At 48.1% G+C, this 22,110-nt stretch overlaps 1 protein-coding gene across 32 annotated transcripts in view; it reads left to right on the top strand.

Moving 5' to 3' along the window:
* ABLIM1 (actin binding LIM protein 1) overlaps window positions 1-22,110 on the top strand; it is a 302,559-nt gene that overhangs the window by 202,584 nt on the left and 77,865 nt on the right. For all 32 annotated transcript variants that reach the window (XM_045439048.1, XM_045439036.1, XM_045439054.1 and 29 more), the window contains exons 5-6: window positions 710-836; window positions 2,503-2,596. In XM_045439048.1, the coding sequence (XP_045295004.1) occupies window positions 710-836; window positions 2,503-2,596 (221 nt within the window). The remainder of the gene's footprint in view (window positions 1-709; window positions 837-2,502; window positions 2,597-22,110) is intronic.

Genomic DNA, 22,110 nt, shown 5'->3' with positions numbered 1-22,110 from the left:
CAGCTTCCATCCGAGGAAACCAAGGCTTAGAGAGGGGGAGAACCGGCCCGGTCACGTGGCTGGCCAGCAAGTTGCTGAGCTGGGTTCAGAACCAGACCTTGCCCCTTCCAGAGCCCACGCCCTTTCCCACAAAGAAACACTTTCTCCTTCCTCTGCTTCACAGGAGCCTGCCATGGAGAATTTAAAGCTAGGGCATTAAGAGCTGTTAAACTGATGATCGCAAATCTTCCAAAGTCTGGTTTAGGATGATAAGGAAGTCGAGAGGCCCTTTTACAAGAATGAGATTCATGGGCTCCTTTCCAGGAATCACATATATATTGTTAAGTGAGGCATCCTGCATGAGATCTCTAGCTTCTCACATGTGCCCTCAATTAATAAAGGCCTACGAGAGCTTCCTGAAAAATCACAGCCAAGACAATGTAATTAAATATCCTCTGGGCCAGCTGGAGCTCAGAGGGTATTTAAATAATCCCCAAGGAAATAAACGGATGAAGGACATCCCTCCCCGTGGATCCAGTGAGGTTCGTGAAGGTTCCGTGCTATGTGAGGATGGCAAGGACTTGGTGCAGGAAAGAGGGGAAGGACGTGGTGCCTCGGTAAATATCTGTTGAGTGTGGGACGGGCTCAGGCTGGGCTTCAGAGCTGGCCCGCGTGCGTGGACTTAGCAGAACAAACGTGGGAGTCACTGCTGGCTTCTGCTCTTTTCCAGATTGTGCTGGCTGTGGAAGGGACATCAAGAACGGGCAGGCGCTGCTGGCCCTGGAGAAGCAGTGGCACTTGGGGTGCTTTAAATGCAAGTCCTGTGGGAAGGTTCTCACCGGGGAGTACATCAGCAAGTAAGATCGGGGCACAGGCCGCGGGATCCTTCCAGTGGGGCCTGCTCTGGGGAGGGGAACCCCCACCCCACCCCATTGGACATAAAGGCATTCACACCCCATAATCAATATGAACTTTCACTGTGCTACGTTTTTGTTTTTATAAAAGGAATTTTATTCTTCTGCTGTCCCTATAGTTTGCCTACAATGAATTTAATGAGACGTCAGTCACTGCCTAATTTAACGAACAAAACTGACATAATGTTCCACTGTATGTGATAATCAATTCTTTAGTAATTTTACTTTCCCTAACCTTTTTTCTTTTCCTATTTGGAACTAGTAGACCTTGCTCCACATTCTAGGTCTTGAATGTGTTTGACACCTCCTCCCACCCCGCCCTGCCCTAAAAAAAAACCACACAGGGTCTAAGCACTGAGCCCATTGGGACCAATGCATAATCCAACCCACCAGGGAACGGGTTCATGTTAGAGTCAGGTGCTGGTGTAACAGCTAAAGTGAAGTTTTATTTTGTTTTGTTTTTATAACGTAGCTTGAAGAAAGTAGTTACAGCAGTTACCTTTCTTTTTTAAGTTTGTAAAATCTATTTTGAGAGAGACAGTGGGGGAGGGGCAGAGGGAGAGAAGGAATCCCAAGCAGGCTCCACACCGTCAGCGTGGAGCTCGACATGGGGCTCGATCCCACAAACCACGAGATCGCGACCTGAGCCGAAACCAAGAGTGGGACGCTCAACTGACAGGAGCCACTCAGGCGCCCCTACAGTGGCTCCCTTTTGATTGAAGGAGGGAAGAATGGGGGGGGGGGGGGCGCGTCCAAAGGCAATGAGGGAAAATTTATTTTCGTCACTAAACCTTTCTATGCTTAAAAAATATTCTCCAACCAGGTAAATATATATCCGCTCTTGAAAAAACAATTTAAGAATACAGTGAAACAAAAAACAAACAAAAAAGTAGTGGGGGCCCCACCGCCTAGAAATCTAATTCTGTAGTCCTGGGTGAAGCTGAAACGCCTGTATCAGAAGGAAAAAGCTTCACAGGTGATTCTGACACACAGCCAGGGTGAGAAGAAAAAGAAAGATGCCCAGCTATTAAGCGAACGCAGAAGGCCGTGCGGGGGTAGGCCATTGGGATGTCTACCGTGGTGCTCCTGAACTTTTCCATTCAAGGGCACGCATAGAAAACAGTATTTTTTCTGTGCTCAGAGGTAAATAAATAAGGAGGTTGGAGAGGCCGAGTGAGAAGGCCCTATGCCCCAGGGGCCTCCTGAGGACTGAGGACTTGGCGTCCCAGGCTCTGGCCTGTGAGCTCCAGGAGGTGGTGGGGGGAGGGTGCATGCTGACCCCACATCTGAAGCCCATCTGGCCTGGTGGTGAAAGAGAACGGCGCCCGTGTTTTGCTCGTTGGGTCCGAGACAACAGGGAAGCAGCCGTGGTAATCATGTGGCGACTTGGCTGTTCTTTCTGTGGAGCCCGGAGAACCACAGCCGTCCCTCCACGTCGTGTGGCTTCGTGCACTTTGATCACGCCTGCCCAGATCTCCCGGCCTGTGAATGCTGGGTGGGAGAGCATCACGCCCTACCACCTTCTGTGGAAAAGGGCCCCGGGAAGTGTGGGTCTGGCGTCTTCCAGGCCCCTCGGCCCTCTCAGGACCTGAAAACTCTTGTGTTGCAGGGACGGCGCTCCCTACTGTGAAAAGGACTACCAGGGGCTCTTTGGGGTGAAATGTGAAGCCTGTCACCAGTTTATCACAGGGAAAGTCCTGGAGGTAAGTGACACACGGGATGCCTTCGAAGCTACCATCGTCTTCCTCGGAGGTCGGCAGAACCACAACAGAGGCTCTTCCACCGTTTTGTTTTGTTTTTTCTTTCATCTTTACCCGTGGAGGAAAGAAAGTCCTGGGAGCTGACTGATCTCTTCGCGATTTAACGCGTATTGCCTTTACAGGCGGTTGCTGCTCACTGTTCATGTGGAAATTGGAGTGAGGGACAATTTATCAAAAGAGATAAGGGGACTGTTAGGAACTATGTAGAAGGAAGAGGTATATTACACTGTTTTTAGGAGTCAGAAAATGGGAAACAAAGAGCGCATTCGAGCTGCCCGTGTGGGAGCGCACGCGCGTGGGCTTGTCCGGGGGGGGGGGGGGCGGTGTGTGCGTATACAGGCGTGCTCTTGCACTGTGCGTGTGTGCACGTGAGAGTGCACGGACTCAGGGGGCGAGGGCTCAGAATCGAAGTGAGGAAAAGAAAGGGCGGGTGGAAAGGGAAGGCCTACACCTCCCCACCCTTAAGAAAACCACATCCTGCGTGACCCAGAACCCCCTGCAGCTCGGGCCGAACCAGAGCCTGGCGGGTTCAGGTGTGACTGCCTTGTGCCACAGAGCCTGCTTCCTGCTTTCTCCGCAGCGGCCCCACCAGCTGCCGCCTCTGGGCTGAGCGGAGCCCGTGCTGTGGAATTAGGGGCTGGAGTTCAGAGGCAGAGGGAGTCACTCCCCACCCCCCCCCCCCCGGCTTCTTACAGGCCTGCGGGGTGTTAACCCGCTCTGATACGAAAGAAAAGATTGCCTCGTACCCATCACACATTTCAGGGTGGAGAATGTGTCCTGGGCAGAGGTAAGTCAGGACGCCTAGCAGCCTGGGAAGGCCCCCAACTGGTCCTGCAGCTTTGACAGACACAGGCCACCGAGTCCACATGACCACATTCAAACCCCCCCCCCCAGCGGGGCGTTTCTGAGACCTAAATCTGAGAGGCCCCCAGGTGTCTCTGGGCAGCCTCCGTGGGGTTGCACAGCAAGGTCTAGCTTAGTTTTCCTAATCCCACAGCAAGCTCTGGGGTGCCTTTCTTTCCAGGAAACACAGAGGGGCCGGCGGCGTTGGCTCTGCACCAGGGCCCAGGGTAGCTAATTGGATTCTGGTGATAAGGAAGTGACTGTTACGCGCACTTGCCTCTTACCCAGGGGAAGGGTGTTCCAGGAAGAGGGAACAGCCTCCCTAGAGGCCCAGAGGCGAGGACAGGCACAGCAGAGCGTGAAACAAAAAGCCAGATGGGCAGGAGCGCAGGTGTGAGAGAAGATGCTAGAGGAGTGGGGAGGGGTCAGAGCAAGAGGACCTCCAGAGTCCTATTCAGGAATTTGGGCCTTATCCTAAGAATGCTGGGAAGCCATTGAAGCCCTGATGGCTGGAGCTGAAAGCGACTGGATTACATTGCTATATAAAGAATGCGCGGGAGTCCTCAGATGCACGTGAAACCACGCCCATAGCAGCTCTGTTCACAACAGCCAGCAGGTGGAAACGACCCAGTGTCCACGCACGGATGAACGGACCAACAACACGTAGTATACACAGACAAGGAATAATACTCAGCCTTAAAACGGAAGGGGTTATGATACCTGCTACAGCCTGGATGAACCTTAAAAACGTCATGCTAAGTGAGGGAAGCCAGACACAAAAGGCTACCTGGGGTTTGCTTGCATGTATGTGAAATACCCAGAACAGGTAAATCCGTAGAGACAGAAAGCAGATTAATGGTTGCCTGGGGTTGGGGGAGGGGGGGAATAAGAGTAGCTTGTTGGTACCCAACTGGAGGTATGAAGTGTTCTGGAACAAGTCAGAGGCGGCAAATGCACAGCATCGTACCTGTCCTAAATGCCGCAGTCAGGGAGGCCAGTTTGGAGACGACTGTAGGACTCAGGGCGCAAAGCAGTGGGAGCACTGGCGGCAGGGAGACCTGAGAGGAGGGCCCACTCGCCCACGTAGTTGGGGGCTCAAGAGGAGTTTCCGTGGCCTTTCCAACAATAGTTTTCACTGTCAGCCCAAGTGTGGTCGGTGCTGAGTTTTTGGCCCTCCGTGAAGTACGTCGCAGGAAAGCAATTGGGGAAGTTGGTCGTGGCTTATCCTAAGTGCAGCATGAAGTCCAGGTGGTCAGATCACAAGAGTCAAAGTGCAGCGGGCGTGTGCTCCCCACCCGTCCCCTGAACATGTCCCTTGCCCCTCCCCGGAGCCCAGGGAGAGAGGCCCACGGCATTTCCATAGGGGTTCCCGAGTGTGATCTGTGCAGGACTGAAATAAACCTGTTGAGTTGGGAGCAATTGGGAAATTGCATTTCGAAAGAGTAATAATAAAACATCAGAACCATCTCGCGGATGTTCAGCTGTAGGAAAAGCGGTGGGAGGATCCCGAGCATAGCCCCCAGATTTGAGCCACGTTTACGGAAGGCGTGGATCGAAACCACTGTCTCGGTCCACATATGCAACTGTGTTCCCCAAAAAGAGTTGAGCAGGCAGTAGGCAGGGCGGGGGCGCTGTCGATGACCTCCGGTTTAGTTCAACAGCTGTGAGAAGGGATGTGTAAAATAAACTCGATCCAGGAACATGCCATTTTGAAGAAACATCTGCTTAGTCAAGTTCCTCCCTGGAGCGGCTGTTGGCTGTGGCTGCTGGAGCCTCTCGCCAGATTGGCCTCGGGTTTCGGCGAGAGCCTTCTGGAAGGTGCAAGTCGTGGAGGCTTCCCACACGGTGCCTTCAGATTTGGGACTTCTGGGAGTCATTTGCACTGGCTTCATAGCAGAATCAAGACCCACCCAGTGGGCGTACTGACCGCTGATGGGTGTGATCTAGAAAAATGTAATGCATGTGTAGCACCCTGACATGGGACCGCCTCTGAGTCAGCCTGGCTTGGTTACCAATATAAAACAGGATGGGTCTCAACACTCCGCCCTCCTCCTGTGCCTTTGTTCTCAGACCCCATTGTTGCAACGTGGTGACTGTGAATTTGTAAATGCTGTGATCCTTGCCTTTTGGGATTCTTTCCCCTCAGTTTTAAAAATGCGGTAAAATGCACGTAGCATGAAATTTACCATCTTAATCGTTTTTAAGTGTACATTTCAGTGATATGAAATGTATCCGTAATTTTGTGCAACCATGACGGCCACTCACCTCCATGATGCTTTGCATCTTGTAGCCTTGAAACCCTATACGTAACACTAAATCTCAACTCCCCTCTCCCCCTCGTGCCCTGACCACCACCATCCTATTTTCTGTCTCTATGAATTTGCCTCCTTTAGGCATGTCGTACAGGTGGAATCATACGGTATTTGGGGTTTTGTGTGTGTCACTGGCTTATGTGATTTTGCACAATGTCCTCAAGATTCATCCATGTTGTAGCCCGTGCCAGAATTTCCTTCCTTTCTGAGTGATATTCCGTTATATGGATATACCACGTTTCGCTTGTCCATCCGTGATCCTTATTTTTGTCGTTAATGTTTTTTTTTTCTGATTGATGTTATTCATAAAGATTGTAAATGTATTTCGTTTCCTACATCTCCAACAGCGAGGGCTTAAAAACGCAGAAACTTATTCTCTCACAGTGTGCTAGAGGCTAGAAGTCCAAAATTGAGGTGCGGCAGGACCATGCTCCCTCCAGGCTCTCGCGGGGAGCTCTTCCTTGCCCCCTTCCAGCTTGTGGTGGCCTGTGGCATTTTGACCCTGATCCCTGACTTTATCTTCACATGACCTTCCCTCTGTATCTTCTCTCTGTATCGCCCCTCCCTCTGCTTTGCTGTTAGAAGGACACTTGTCATTGGATTTAGGGCTCACCCAGATAATCCAGGATGATCTTGTCTCAAGATCCTTAGCTTAATTATTATATCGGCAAAGACCCTTTTCCCAAACGTTCACAGGCTCCAGAGATTTTTTGGGCCACTCTTCGAACCCACTCCAGTAAAGCTGGGAACTTATACAAGTGTCCTCCAGGAACTGTCACGAAGTATCAGGTGCTATACAGCCTCTTGTCCGGGTGGTTTCGCCTGAGACGTCGCCAGACACCCGAGGAAGTTTTGAGAAGGAGCGAGGTCACTGGGGAATGATCGAGAAGGTCCGGGCTCAGCTATGTCACTAATTTCTAATGTAATAGCCATAAACCCCACCGATCGCATTGGCTTGACAGGCTGGGTAGAGAGCCTTCGTGTGTTTTAGTGCAAAGGGCTCCACGTGATAGGGAATTAGGGATCTACTCTCGGCTCTGGAACTCCCAGCTGTGGGACCTCAGGCCAATCTCTCAACTTCTCAGTTTTCCAAGACAAACATTAAAAATGTATACGTAAATCCAAGCCTGGACTGCTTGACTCCCAAGTTTCTCTGGCTCTTAGGACCCAAGTTCCGTAATTCTCGTGTCTTCGGTCTAAGGAGTCAGAGTTAGCAGTTTTTTCTCCTGGAGAGATTTTCCTGGAAGCCGGCATGCAGCATGCACTCAAAGTGTAGCTTTATTTATCATCGGCTGGCTTTCAATTTTGTTTTCAGCAACGAGAGTCTCTCTTTTGAGAGGTCTTGCTGTAAATGGCCCATCTTTAAAAGCTTATGCTAATTAACCTATAAATTCAGGAGCATTCTGAAGATGTTTGCCACCTGCCTCCTAATTAAGTCCGGAATCAAATTAGTGTGAAATACTCGAGTCTGCCAATAGCCTGCTCGCCCCATCTGTACCTCTAACCTCTCCTCTGGAGCAACCTTCCTCCTCCTTTTACTTCCCACCCCTGACCACGCCTCTCCCCTGCTCGTGCTTTAGCAGACTAATGGTACAGGAAGCCACACGAGACCTTGGATGTAGGTTACAGATGTCAGTAGACATCGGGCTTCCCTTTGGTGTAAATTTCCTTCCATCTTTGCCGAATGGCCCTCAGAGATCTCTGACTCTAGCAAAATCCCTTTCCTGGGTATGGGAACGTTTTTACCTGCCAACTTCATAAAGAAAGAAAACAGCAGCTAAATAGTTCCAAAATGAAGGCAGCCCTGGGGAAAAAGAAAAAGAAAGAAAGAAAGAAAAGTAAATGTCAGACTGGAGACAGAAGTGTGGAAGGTAAAGGAAAGGGTTTGTCCCAGGTCCCTCCCCTTGGTCTTGGGCTGTTCTATCAGCAAACCAAGGGCGAACTTGACTCTCTCAGCTCTCTTGCACAATTCCCTCCCCCCAGGGGCTCCATGTTTACCCAGCACTCCACTGATCCTTTCGAGACAAATGCTTGCATCCCCAGGGAGCTCGGCTCCCTCTGCAGATGGTGCCTCCCGGAGCAGACACCTGCTAGACCACAAGCCACCCCACCCCGGAGCCTTCCTCTTGCAACTCTTCTCTCGGGGACAAAGCAAAGTTGTGTTGTCTGCATTCTTACAGGAGGAGGGCGGAGCTCTGCTTTCCTTGCTCGGGTCTCCTATCCTTTGCCTTTCCCTTCTTCCCCATGTCACACACCCAGGAAATCAGTTCTCCGCCCTGGGTGTCTTTCTTTCCAGAAGGGCTGGTGGCACATGTCTTTATGTGGCGTGGTCTTTATGGTGCTACTGGGGCCCTCTGGGGACAAGCGCGTGACGGTGCAGCCTGCATACTGCAGAGACCCTTGTACTGTAAGAGAGAGGCCCTCGCATGCGACCTGAGTGGCTCTTCTGTCCCTTTAATGCCCTTCCACTTCTACCTCCTGGGTGACGCTCTCCCGTCTTTTCTGTTAGCTTGGGAACAATGGACACACAAAAGGACAGGACTTAGACTTGCTTTAGACCCCTCCTGCTGAACTCCTGCAGTGGAGGAAATGGAATCACAACATGATTCAGCCAAATCCTTTTTCTTGATTCTCGGAGGGATTAAACACAAGTGGCTTTTTTGTTTAACTTTCTGACTGCTTTTTCAGAAAGCCCAGGGACAAATGCTTATAATATTCCTGTGAAACGAATTCATGTTATAAATTGAAGGCCCTCGGCCCCTTCTTAACTTTTGGTGCAAGTATTCTAAGCATGTTATGCTGTGTTAGCCACAAGCAGGGGGGTCGGTCTTGTTCTGGGCTAACCTGGTTTCTAGTGAGAAGAAACGCAGTTATTCCATGGCACTTGCATGGTCGATGGTCTGTTTGTAACCACCAGAGATCTAACTTGCAAAAGAGAGGCTGAAATGCCAACTCCCCCTTCCTTACTCGGGGTATGTCATATACATGCAAAGCAGGTGCAGCGACCCACGACCGCCAAAAACTGAACGCACCCTTTTCATTCCCACTGTGCTCAAAGGAATTCGTACTTTCTTCCACTTAACTCTGAATCCAAATGTTTTTGAGGATTAGGGAGAGGAAAAGAATCAGGGAATCTTAGTAGTTTTGGTTGAGATGGTCCATGTCCCGGGGGGACCGTGAAACACCACGGTATCTTGCTTTTACATAATATTGAAAAAAATTTTTAATGTTAATTTTATTTTTGAGAGAGAGACAGAGTGCGAGTGGGGGAGAGGCAGAGAGACAGAGGGAGACACAGAAAGTGAAGCAGGCTCCAGGCTCCGAGCTATCAGCACAGAGCCCGACGCGGGGCTCAAACCTACGAACCCTGAGATCATGACCTGAGCCGAAGTCGGACGCCTAACCGACTGAGCCACCCAGGCACCCTTTGCGTAATATTTTTAACACTTGCAAATGATCTCATAAATACTTAATTCTCACAACAGGCCTATAAAGTGGTCAAGGCAGTTACTACTGACCTTCATTTATAGATGAGGCAACTGAGTGCCAGCAACTTGGGGGCTAATTAGTAACAGACCACGATGAAAAGCCAGGTCTGGCAGTTCTCAGAAGACAGGAACACACGCACACAGCTTCATGAACCACCTGGCAGTAATCATTGCAGAACACGAGTAATTTGCTTCCCAAAATAACATGCCGAATGACCAACATTTATCATTCCTGGTGCAGTGGAGAACGTCTGTTTCCCTAGCAGCCCTGTTATACCTATTTTCAGGATGATAAACATTTGCTGTTTGTTTGGTTTGCTTTTTTACCAGTATAAAATGTCACTGCAAGTCAGCGACCCCTGTCATGGAGTCTGTGGTACTTCTGGGCAGTCATAGCTCCCAGTGTCTCGTCTATGGAGTCATGGGTCCCAGGGTCTCATCTATGCAGTCGTACCTCATAGTGTCTTGTCTTCTTTAATCAACCATTGGCTCCCCGAGGGCACCTGGCATGGCCCTTGGAGAATAGTATAGATGGATGAAGCTGTCTCAGGTTAGCTCCTCAAAGAGCTCTAGCCTAGAACTCTCCAGAGCTCAGTAGATAGACAGGAAGGCCCTGGGAAGCAGGACGAATATAGGGACACCAGTCATCTTTCCGAATTTAAAACTTAACAATAAACGTAAACTTAACAATACATTTATAAAAATGGCCTCATTTCATATATGAATTAAGGAAAATGTGGTACATCCAGCCACACAACAGAATATTACTCAGCAGTAAAAAGTGCCAATAGCGTGCTACCCCAGGGATGAGCCTTGGACACATGATGCCAAGTGAAAGGAGCCAAGCACAGAAGACTTCATTTATATGATCCCATCCGTATGAAACACCTAGAATAGGCAAACCCACAGAAACAGTAGATCAGTGGTTGCTGGGGGAACGGGGAGACTAGAATGGCTGCTAATGGGTACGGGGTGTCTTTGTGGGGGTTGACGAAGACATTCTAGAAGTAGATAGTGGTGATGGTTGGAAAACCCTGAATAGACTCAAAACCGTTGAATTATAGACTTTAAAAGGATGACTTTTAAAGTATGTGGATAATGCCCCAATGTAAACATACATGCACATGCATATATACATGTACATCTGTCTGTCTATGCAGAGACATCCAAGGCGATAGGGAGCTGGAATCCTGTTACTCTGTTTCCTTCTCTGTGAAATGAGAACACTAATCGCTGCCTCTTCGGGGTGCAGGATTTGGAAAAAAGAAAGCAGGCAAAACCACTGGCCTAGTCGGGGAAGCGCTCTCTCTTCCCTCTCTCTCCTCCTTCCTTCCAGTCTTTGACAGTTTAACTTACTGTATAGAAGAACTGCGGGTAAAGGGCAAGAATTGGGGATTCAGTCGATACCTGAACATCGTACGTCTTCCCGCAACATCGTACTCCAGCTCTTTCCCCTTCCTGAGCATTGGGACTTGTTCTCTTGCGTGGCCACGGGCCGCCATCGCGCAGAAATGTGCCCTTGATGACAAAGTATGAGTTGGTTAATATAAAATCTTCCTGGTGCAGGAGAGAGACCTCAAGTTTAAATTCATCGAATGGTTTCTGCTTATTTGCAAAGAATAACTCTGGTGCTAATATGTTGTCCCCTCCGTCGTTAACAGATTTGGAATGGACCCAGGAGGGCATAAACACACTGACACAACAAATGATTTGAGGAAAATCTATCTGATTCACCCAAAGGTATCCTCCTTCTCCTACATTAAGGACAAAAGGAAATGTATTGCTGGGGTGACAGACGACTGTGTTCACAGGCAGTGAAGTTTCGATAGTTACGAAAAAAAGTCACCCCATTTCCTGTCAGCACAAATAGAAGGGCTTCCTTACCCGGAAATGACATTTTGAAAAGAATTTGTACTTTGAGTTCAAACAATGTTCTGTGTTGCAGCGTTAACTTCAGAGAGTTTAGCTTATCGCTGGTGAAATGGGGGTGGGGGTGGGAGGGAGTGACAGCTGAACCAAGAGGCAGAATGTAACTCTTGCAGAGAAGAGGACAAGTAGTATTGAGGTTATGCTGGCGGCCCAACATTGGGAGCCGCAGAAGAAAATGTAAGATTTAGGACTTGTTCTTTGTTTTTAATTTTTTTTTTTTAACGTTTATTTATTTCTGAGGCAGAGACAGAGAATGAGTGGGGGAGGGGCAGAGAGAGAGAGGGAGACACAGAATCCAAAGCAGGCTCCAGGCTCTGAGCTGTCAGCAGAGACGTGGGGAGATCATGACCTGAGCCGAAGTCAGAAGCTCAACCGACTGAGCCACCCAGGTGCCCCTAGGACTTGTTCTTAGATGAAATGTGCATTTCTAAAAGTAATAGGGTGTTCAAGTCTAAAACCATACCCCCTGTAGTGTCCCGGCAACCCTCCAGACTCAAGTGACAATGGCCATCACAGCCTCTTCAGATTCTGAGGATGACGGTCAGCAGTGGTATTGAACTTGAGAAATGATTAGGATCCAACAGCAGAGAGACCGCTTTCCTAGATAGGTTGCCACCCAGCACAGTGAGGCGATGAGTCTCCTGGTGTGGCCAGTGTTCTGGGCACAGAAGTGATGACCCCTCAGAGTTGTCCTTTCTACTCTCCAGGACCCTTCCTGGACCTCAGAAGGGCTCATGCGTCTGCTTTCTCACAGACCCAGAGCTTCAGCTGGTGCTCACCTGCCCCCACCCCCCACCCTGTTCACGACTTCTCTTACCGCTCTTCACCTCAAGGATTGTCGTACTCCTTCTTCTAAGTGATCGATTCCAGCGTGCCTCACCCGCCCTACGCAGGTGACATGCAATGAATTCCAAGGTAATTTCCGCGACCTTGTCTTGGTGGAGCAGAAAAAGAGCTTCATCTTGGGCAATGTCTATCAGCACACAAGAGATAAGTGGGGACCCACAGTAGTGTGAGGGCTAAGTAAGAGGAACACGCGGTAAATGCCCTGGGTTTAAAAGAAATTCTTGTCAACTACTAGAAAAGCAGTCAGCTTTGGATTTTGAGGCATGGGTAGTTACAGACAGGTGCAAGTGGGGAGCTCATGCCCATTTGCTGTTGTTATTGAAGTCTTAGGTCATTTTTTTCAGCTTTATTTCTTTGGTTTAAACGTATGATTTGATTTTACCGTTTGGTTTAGTATGCTGTTTTCTACTTCAAATCATGTTTGTATGTAGTCAGGTTATAAATTTTAAAAAAAATTTAAAAAAATACTTTCCATTACAGCCTAGCATTATTTGAGTTTGATTACGATGAAAACTGGCTTTTGTGGGCTCACCCGGACCCACTGTCCACCTGAAAGATCATCCCTATGAGAAAGTGCTTTTGCCATCACTTGGATTTGCCTACCTGGCCAATAGTGGATGGCAAAAGAGCCCAGTGGCTGTCCACATCCTTTCTCCTGGAGTCTGGGTTGTGCCTCTGGTGGGCATTATGGCAGTCCTTTGGGTCTCAAGCCATCTTCTCTAGCTTCCGGATTCATGACAACTCAGACAAAAGGTGGCGTCTCAAGCTACCTCTGCTCTATTTTGTCCTAGTGCTTTTGTCCACAAAGCCTCTTGCAGTGAGCATTGAACTTGGGGGCATACACTGAAAAATGGCGCCACCCAAAGGTCACCGGGACAACTTCCATACTGGGCATAGCTTTCTCTAAGTAAGGATGTGAAATTTGCCATGAAGCCCAGGAGATGAATGCTCCAGGGGACATGGGAGCATTTGGTCTGCTTGGCCCCAAGCAGCAATGCTGCCCTCCTCCCTGTCCTATTGGGAACAGGCTTCCTTCCCTTCTGCTTGCCACGTGGATGTGCTTGCTTCCTGAACCTCACGGCTTCCCACCTTGTGAGGGATGTGATGCCAGTTCCAGCAGATGGACCTGCTTAGGTTTGCCAGCTAGTCAGGAAGAGTGAGGGTGAGGGCTGGGGCCCATACAGCCCAGTTACTGCTCCCCCAAAAGGGCACTTTGGAGTGGCCTTCCAACGAAAACGATTTATAAACTACCTGTTCCACGGCTCTGCCGCAAAACTCAAAACTGCAGGCATCGTGGACACGTGGATACATTCTGGAATCACCTCCAACAGATCTCTGTGCCCTTCCTTTGATACTTGATTCTTTATTTTCTTTCCCCAATCACATCCATGTGTATGGACAAGAGGCAGGTCAACAGGAGAGCCTTCTCATTATCGCTCCACAATGGCTGTCCAACCAGGCAGACTTCTCAGACCTCTTGACTCCGCATGGTGATTATCTTGGGCCCCTGTTACTTGGAAGCTCACCAGTTTGGAAATGTGCTTGGTAAATTTGAAGACGAACCACCTTCTCTTTCCCCATCCCGGAAGATCTAGAGGTAGTTAAATAAAATCTGAAAGAGGGACCAATACTCCGAATACAGGAGAGTAGAAAGATAAAACCTGGGGGTCAGTGATCCCAGTTCTGATGTTCCAGTGCTTCTAGTCATGACTGAGAGCCCAATTAAGTTTCCCCTTTGCCTTCGTAAGGAGGGACTCCTTCACTCCTCAGGCAAACAGTTGACTGCCTGCTGATGTCCCAAACACGGGACAAAGTTCTGGGGCACAGAAGTAAAAGGTATAGTCCCTGACTGCCAAGGTTTTAAGGCTGGGATCCTAAAACCTCTGTGCATAAGAATCACCTGGATATGGGGCGCCTGGGTGGCGCCGTCGGTTAAGCGTCCGACTTCAGCCAGGTCACGATCTCGCGGTCCGTGAGTTCGAGCCCCGCGTCGGGCTCTGGGCTGATGGCTCAGAGCCTGGAGCCTGTTTCCGATTCTGTGTCTCCCTCTCTCTCTGCCCCTCCCCCGTTCATGCTCTGTCTGTCTCTGTCCCAAAAATAAATAAACGTTGAGGAAAAAAAAAAAAAAAAGAAAGAAAAAGGCACTAAAAAAGGCTAATTATTATGGTGTGCAATCCAGTAGCTTCCTCTTCATTTAGAAGCACTGTTTTGTTGCTAAACACCATACATTCCTTGAGCAATGTTAGGAATTGCCTCCAAACCAGCTTAGAGAGATTCCACACATACACAAGGGGTCTTTCTACTAGCTGATTTTGTGGGCAGATAATCTCCAGGAAAATTTTCCCTAAATCACTTCAGTCACATTGAAAATGATAAGAGTTGGGGCGCCTGGGTGGCTCAGTCGGTTAAGCGTCCGACTTCAGCTCAGGTCACGATCTCGCGGTCCGTGAGTTCGAGCCCCGCGTCGGGCTCTGGGCTGATGGCTCAGAGCCTGGAGCCTGCTTCCGATTCTGTGTCTCCCTCTCTCTCTGCCCCTCCCCCGTTCATGCTCTGTCTCTCTCTGTCTCAAAAATAAATAAACGTTAAAAAAAAATTTTTTTAATTAAAAAAAAAAAAAGAAAGAAAATGATAAGAGTTGTAACAGAATTCTGCCCTCGTCCCGAGGAAGGGGTACATGAAAAGTGCTGTGCTATCACAGTAGAAGGTTTCTGGCTCCTTCTCTCTGTTCACGTATATGAAAAGCCTGTGGCTTCACCTTCTGTCACTGGCTCATCCAGGATTTCTGCAGAATGGTTTAGTTGGCCGTGAGGTTGTGTGTATCGAGTGCCTGGAATATAGAAGGTATCTATTGATTTTGGGTTTTTTTTGTCTGCCATAGAAAGAGCACAATGCAAAATGTACCAAAAATATGTCTCAGGGAGGCTTGATAAGCACAGTTGTTTTTTGGTCACGCTTCCCTGAAAAATATATGAACCTGAAAATGAGAAAATTCTGCATCACTAATGGGAACCCAAATCAAGTTGCTGTTTTACCCCATAAAGGATTTCATAATATGGGCCTCCAGAGCAGTGACTTGAGGGAGCAGGTTGCCAGCTGTTTGATCGCTGTGTTCAGCTGAACACCTTTCTGTCCTCCCGACCCCAAGAAAGAAACTTCCAAAGCCCACGAACCTGGTTTCGGCGCAAGCCTCTGCCTTGGGGACAATTACTGTCAGATTTGTGGTGCAGGCAATTGTTCAGCGGCTGTGAAGGAATGGTACTTTCCCCCAACCTGCCTCCAAACTAAGAAAAGCTCCCCCCCTCCTTTCCGTGGGAACTTGGACTGGCCCGTAGTGGTTTACTGGTGTGTGTGTAACTAGTGAGGACAGCGCGGGGAGGGAGGCGTGAGAACGCCGGCCCCATTCTGTTCTGTTTTCCGCCGTGTGCCCCTAGGGAGATGCGGGCTGCCTTCGCCTAGCTTCCGAGAGAAGCCTGCTTAGGTGACCCAGGCGGGCAGGGACCCCCCCGGGTCTGTCGGAGCCGAGATCTGGCGTTCGCAAGCCTCTCGCCCGTGTTCTGAGTTTGAAGCCCGGAGGCGTTCCCAGCTCAGCACAGCCAAGGAGCAGAAATAGAAGAAAAGGAACCTGGCATCAGGTAAAGCAGTCAGTGTGCGAGGGGTCCTTGGCTTTGCAGGACACACGTGGAATTCCTGGCTTCCTCGGTGACCACAGAGACCCCGAGGGGCCCGCAGATGTGCTCGGCTTGATGCTGGCGACAGAAGCCACTTTGCATTGGCCTGAGATACATTTTACTTAAACTTCTTGTTTTTCTTAGGATACGAAATGAGCTACAGAGCTTTTTTTCATTGGTACAGTGCTGGAGTAAAGAGCAGGAAAGGCAGGTTATTTGAGAGTTCTGGTATATTGACCTTTTAACAGTGTGTGTGTTTTTTCAGGCTACTCCCCCCATGATTGAAAGGAGAGCGTGGCTTCCAGAGTTTTTGTGTGTGTGTGTGTGTGTGTGTGTGTGTGTGTGTGTGTGTTTGGTCTGTGGCTTGTGGAGCTCTGTGGGATTTATATTTGAGATGAAAAGGGTTTTGGAGTCCTGTTTGAGGATTTAGTGGCATGGAGAATTGAGTAGATGTATCTGTTACTATAAATGTGTGGGTATTTTTTTTTTCTTTAAGAAGTTCCCCATGAACGAAAATGAGGAAGCAAAATGTTTGGGGGATTATTCCTATTTTGTTGTGGCTACAGATGGAAAAAGCTCGATGGTGACCTGTCCCACCATCTTTGAACATGAAGTGCGAGCTGCCTAGAGCTTCTTGCCCTTAGGGTGAAAACAGTATTCCTGTTTATTAAACCATGCTCTGAAATTTATTTTTTAGGAAAAAAAAAAGTTTTAGGGGCACCTGGGTGGCTCAGTCGGTTAAGCGTCCAATTTCGGCTCAGGTCATGATCTCGCGGTCCGTGAGTTCGAGCCCCGCATCGGGCTCTGTGCTGACAGCTGAGAGCCTGGAGCCTGTTTCAGATTCTGTGTCTCCCTCTCTCTCTCACCCTCCCCTGTTCATGTTCTGTCTCTCTCTGTCTCAAAAATAAATAAAACATTAAAAAAAAATTAAAAAAAAAAAAGAAAAAAGTTTTCAAGTATGCTACGCTAGCTCTAAGGAAGGAAGGAGGCAAGAAAAATCTCAACTGTGAAAGAAACAGAGTTATGATTTTGGAAAAGGGGGGGAAAAGAGTAGGTTTCAAACCCCAACAGGAGACTGGTCGCCATAGCAGCTACATCTGTCACTTAACCAGGATTGGGGATCGAAAAGAAAACTGAGCCTCTTTTGCCTAAGACTGCCTCCCAAGGAATGTTAAGAGGATGTGAAGTTATTTAGATTATCCAAACAGGTTCTGACAAGTAAGTGAAAATAACTCATTAAACTATAATTGTTGCCGTTCTATAATGGATCAAAAGGCTTGTTGAGTCACGATGTACTTAGAGAATAGGTGAATTTGCCACGGCTCATTGGTATAAATTACTTTCGAGAAGGCTTTTTAAGACCAAGTATGTGGCTTTGCCAAGCCTCTCATTGTTGCTCTTTGAATGCATGTTTTGACCAAATGTTTTTAAGTGGGTGCTTAGCCATTTTAATGTGTCACTGAGTCTAACTCTTACATCAGTGCCTTATCCAGGGGACTCAGGGCATATCCTATCAAGACAACAGCTCTGCAGGTTTTCCCCTGCAGCTAAATAATAGCTCACTTAAAAGGAGAGCAAAGTCCGAACTACTTAGTACCTGCATCCCACCTCTATAGAGGGACCATCATGATCTTGCCTCCTGTAGACCAGAGTTTCTTAGCCTCAGCACCATTGACATTTTGGACGGAATGATTCTTTGTTGCAGAGGACGGTCCTATGGAATGGTTAGCAGCATCCCTGGCCTCTACCCACTATTGGCCATAGCACTTCCTCCCCAGTTGTGATAACCAAAAATGTCTCCAGACGTTGCCAAGCATTCCCCACAGGGCAAAATTGCCCGCCAGTTGAACCACTGCTGTAAAGAAACCACTTTCGAGGCCAACTATCACAGAGAGGAAGAGAGGGCTTTGAAGAGGAAGGGCAGACCCCAAGGGAGGGTGGTTGAGTCAAACAAAGAATGACAAGACAGATACTTTACCCTGATCATGTTGGTTTTTATTTTGTTCTGCTTTTGTTTGAAGCCACATCCTGCGCTGGGTGGGGAAGCAGGGGTTAAACACTGTTCTGGATATACATTCTTCTGCTCCTGGCTGCCTGCCTCGTGATCCCTTATGGGCCTTGTTTGATACACTGCCTTGCTTGCATAGTAGTCAGACTTCTCTAAAGTGAATTGCATCTTAAGTGCATCCCAGGAATGTACTATTTTTTAAAAAAGAATTCCATGTAATCGCCCACTTTATAAAGCAAATAATTACCCGTAACTTATCAAATTTGCAAATATAGGTTTTTTGATATGTGGGCTTTGAGTAAATCTCGGCACGCCTATTTGGGTTTTTCTTTTGGAACCTGCAGCTGAGTGTTTTTGTTTCTCTTTCCTTTCCTCTTCTGTTCCAATGGGTCTCAAACCTTCTGGTTTTCTAGAAATTAGGTTTCTTTTGTCGGTGAAATAGAATAGTCACAGCCTTTTCCCCTTTCAAAGGTAATAGTAAAGTCCATAGCTAGAATTTTCTCTTCATTAAAAACATTTTTTAAGTTTATTTATTTATTTTTGAGGGGGGGGGGGAGAATATGAATGAGCAGGGGCAGAGAGAGAGGGAGAGAGGAATCCTAAGCAGGCTCCACGTTGTCAGCATGGAGCCCAATGCTGGGCTCAAACTCACAAACTTTAAAATCATGACCTGAGCCAAAATCAAGAGCTGGACGCTTAATGGACTGAGCCCCCAGGTGCCCGTTCATTTAAAATTTTTCTTAAAACTTTAGCGTAAGCTGCTGCTTGTTCGCTCCCAAAGGTTAACAGATTTCCAAATGAATGAAGCTGTCGCAAACAAATACTAATATAAGACATGTAGAACAGCGAATTTCCCAGAGTTCCCCTTTACTTCTTTCGGTGGACCCATGTTCAATTTCATAAGTGTACCTTCATAACCTCACAAAATAATTAAGTTATGTGTTATATTTTCAGGGCGTTTCTCCAAGAACATGATACATTGCACTCAGCACCATGACTTCCAGGAGCTACTACCCAAACAGGATGAGACAGGTTACTCTGGGGAGCACTCCCCTCAAGCCCAGCTGGGGTAGGGGGCAGCACTTGACATTGGCTGAAAATATCAGGAAATGCCTCTGCTAGTCGGAGTCCATTCTTGGTGATATGGTTGGACTGGCCCATGGCGTTATCAACAAATTATGTTTTCTGCTCTTCGATTCCAAAGCAAACCTTCCTTTTATCTCCAAAACCTTCCTTTTACCTCTAGCTAGGGGTGCCAGTGTATCATACTCATGTACTCTCTTGGAAACATTTTCTCATTGTTAAAATTCACTTCCTCCCCCCCCCCGCCCCCCGCCCCACTTACTAGACCTGAGATCCATGAGCACAGAGAATGCTAGTAATTTAGGTCCACTTTATCCCCAAGATATGGCACAGTCTCTACCCATATTGGTTGCTCAGTCGTTGATGAATACACAAGTGAATGTCAATGATTTCGAAAGAAAGACCACCCAGGAGCTTATCTGTGAGAAGCTCGCATGCCGTGTTCATATAGTCTGTCTGAATTTTTTTCAAAAGGACAAATCGAATCCCCGTGAAAGCAGCTTTTAGCGTTTGAGCGACTACCAGCGGAATCTTTTTTTTGTTTTTGTTTTTAATTTTTTTTTCAACGTTTATTTATTTTTGGGACAGAGAGAGACAGAGCATGAACGGGGAGGGTCAGAGAGAGAGGGAGACACAGAATCAGAAACAGGCTCCAGGCTCTGAGCCGTCAGCCCAGAGCCTGACGCGGGGCTTGAACTCACGGACCGCGAGATCGTGACCTGGCTGAAGTCGGACGCTTAACCGACTGTGCCACCCAGGCGCCCCCCAGCGGAATCTTTTAAGAATACAGCAAAAGCAGGTCTACGTATTGCAGGATATGGAATGGGGGAGCCTTATAAATTTTTCTGCATGAGGCCTAGAAATTAAACTTCTGCTATAATTTAAAATCCCACCTGCGAAAGCTGCCACATGGGTTTAACAGCCTAAAAAGCACGACCAACCCTGAGGTTTGACCCAAAGGCGTGGTATTCTCAGCCTCTTTGTTGAAAACTATCCGGTCCAAAGAAAGAACTTGGAGGTCGCAAAGGAGAAGAATCTACCTGCTTTACACTGTGTATCCTGACATGACATCTTTGAGGATTGGCTGTGTCTCCTAAGAAATTGGACAGGTTTTGCTCAAAGAGCCCCCATTTCCTGAACCAGATGTCGGGACCTGGGGTGTCCAGATGAGGCAGATGGCTTGAAATGGGGGAGATAAAGAAGCGGAAGGTAGTCTTCGTGCTGTCATGGGTGTATTGACCCCGGCTCCGCTTTCCCAAGAGAAGCCCCTGGTATGAGCCCATGTGAGTAAGGACGGGTCTTGTCAGCAGCTTAAGGTGTGGCCTTGGGGGAGAGAGGGCCCCAGTAAAAAAGGAAGCATACCCCGCCACTCTTCCTGTCCATCAAGCCCAGAATGGTTGGGGCAAATACGTGTCTGTGTCCTCCTCAGCGCTGCGTCACATCGGGGTCGTGTTTTGCTCAGAAACGTCAGAGGAGGCAGAAATGTTTGCTTATACTTAAGACTGCTTTTATCTTTTCCTCCTGCTAAATAATCATTTTGTTAGTTTGTCTTGCTTCTCTGCAGCTGGCTCCTTGCATCCGTGCTTATATCCGTATACCTTGTCCAAATAAACATACTTGAAAGATAAAGCAATGTGTTTTGCAGAGTTCAGAACATCCTCTAACAGAGAGCTTCAGCCCAGCTTTCTGCTTTGTTTTGGCAGCTTGTTTAGGAGGCAAAGTGTATCTGGTTCTGTCAGTAGATTAAAGAAGGTGTTGGTTCTTACGTAACAAAGTTGGGGGCCTAAGGACTGGGGTGGGGGGGGGGGAGGGAGGGTAGATTTCCAGGCTTCCTTTGTGTTTTTTTAAAGAGTTTGAAAGCATTAAAAAAAAATGCTGTCGACTGGGTATTTTGTTTTGACTTTAACCTCAGAATTATATTGAAAAATCTTATCTCGGCTTACACAGCCCTCTGTGAGTAAGCTCCTGGTCACTTACATCTGTCCTCATTCACACCAGCACCACTGGCCTTCTTTCTGTGCCCCCAAGCACTTGCGGTCTCCATCTCGGGGTCTTTGCACTCGCTGTCCCTCCGCCTGGAACATCCTTCCCCCAAGTCTTGGTGTCCCCATTATTCAACCTGCCTGCCATTCCTCAGAGAAGCCTTCCCTGACCACCCTGTCCACAGCTGCCTCCGCCTCCAACCTCCAGGTCCATTTCTACCCCTGGACCTGCCTTATTTTCTTCATGGCACTTCCCCCCCCCCCCCAACGATCTGAAACTCTTCTGTGTTTGCATACATGTCTACTCTCTGTCACCTGTTGCTATACTGTAGTTAACTTCATGACAGGTGCAGCCATATCCCTGGCACCTAAAACATGATCTGACAGAAGGTAGGTGCTCCATAAATGGGTGGGTGGATGGATGGATGGGACGGGATAGTGGGAGGAAGAGCTTTCTGCCTAGTAGATGCCTAACTCCTCTTTAGCTTCTGTGATGTCTCCCTGACTCCCCTTCACAGTAGTCTTGGACAACTTTCTCTCTGACGCCCACCTCACTTGGTGCATAACTTAACAGTCTGACCCTGTGGTAGGCACTTGTTTCCGGCTCAGCTACCCCTCTGCAGGGTGAGCTCCTTGAGGACAGGAGTTTCTAATGAAGGGTGGTTATGGCTGGAGTTACTGTTGTAAACCTTACTGCCTTTGGTACTTTATCAACCTGTCTCATACGAGTCCCTTTTACCAACTCGGTGCGTGGGACTCCATGAGTTTCACCCTCCTCTTTGTTTTGCAAAGGACAAAACAGAGGCTCAGAGCAGCTGCCTGATGGCATATAGGTGATTACTGGCAGGGTCAGGGTTTGAATCCAAGATGTCTGCCTTCAAAGCCCAGATTCTATGGCCTTTTTCTCCTCATCAGGCATCTGGCTCACAGGTCCATCATATTTGCCCAGTGAAGGAAACCTAAGGCTTCACCTTCTCCCTCCCTTCCTTATTGTTTGAGCTTATAAATATCATTTACAATATCTGTAATATCATATAAATATTATAAATGTGAGCTTAGTTGTCTCTAAGGAGCTAGTTTGTGGATCATGTCACTTCCTTTTAACTGACAACTTAATTGGTTGTTTAAAATCTGATTTTTCGCATGTGAGCAAATCTATTTGTAAAAATGTCGGCTGCCATTGAGTCACGTGTGTGTACTTGAACTGCGGGGTTCCACTGAGCAGCCCTGGGAACCGGCTTTCCTCCCTTTGGCTCTCAACATCACCCTGATTTCCCTTAGCTTTAAAACATAAAGCT

Source organism: Leopardus geoffroyi, chromosome D2, assembly GCF_018350155.1.
Source record: "Leopardus geoffroyi isolate Oge1 chromosome D2, O.geoffroyi_Oge1_pat1.0, whole genome shotgun sequence".
NCBI classification, from domain to species: domain Eukaryota; kingdom Metazoa; phylum Chordata; class Mammalia; order Carnivora; family Felidae; genus Leopardus; species Leopardus geoffroyi.
Note: the sequence above shows the minus strand (reverse complement) of the source record. Positions and strands in the feature narration are given on the sequence as shown.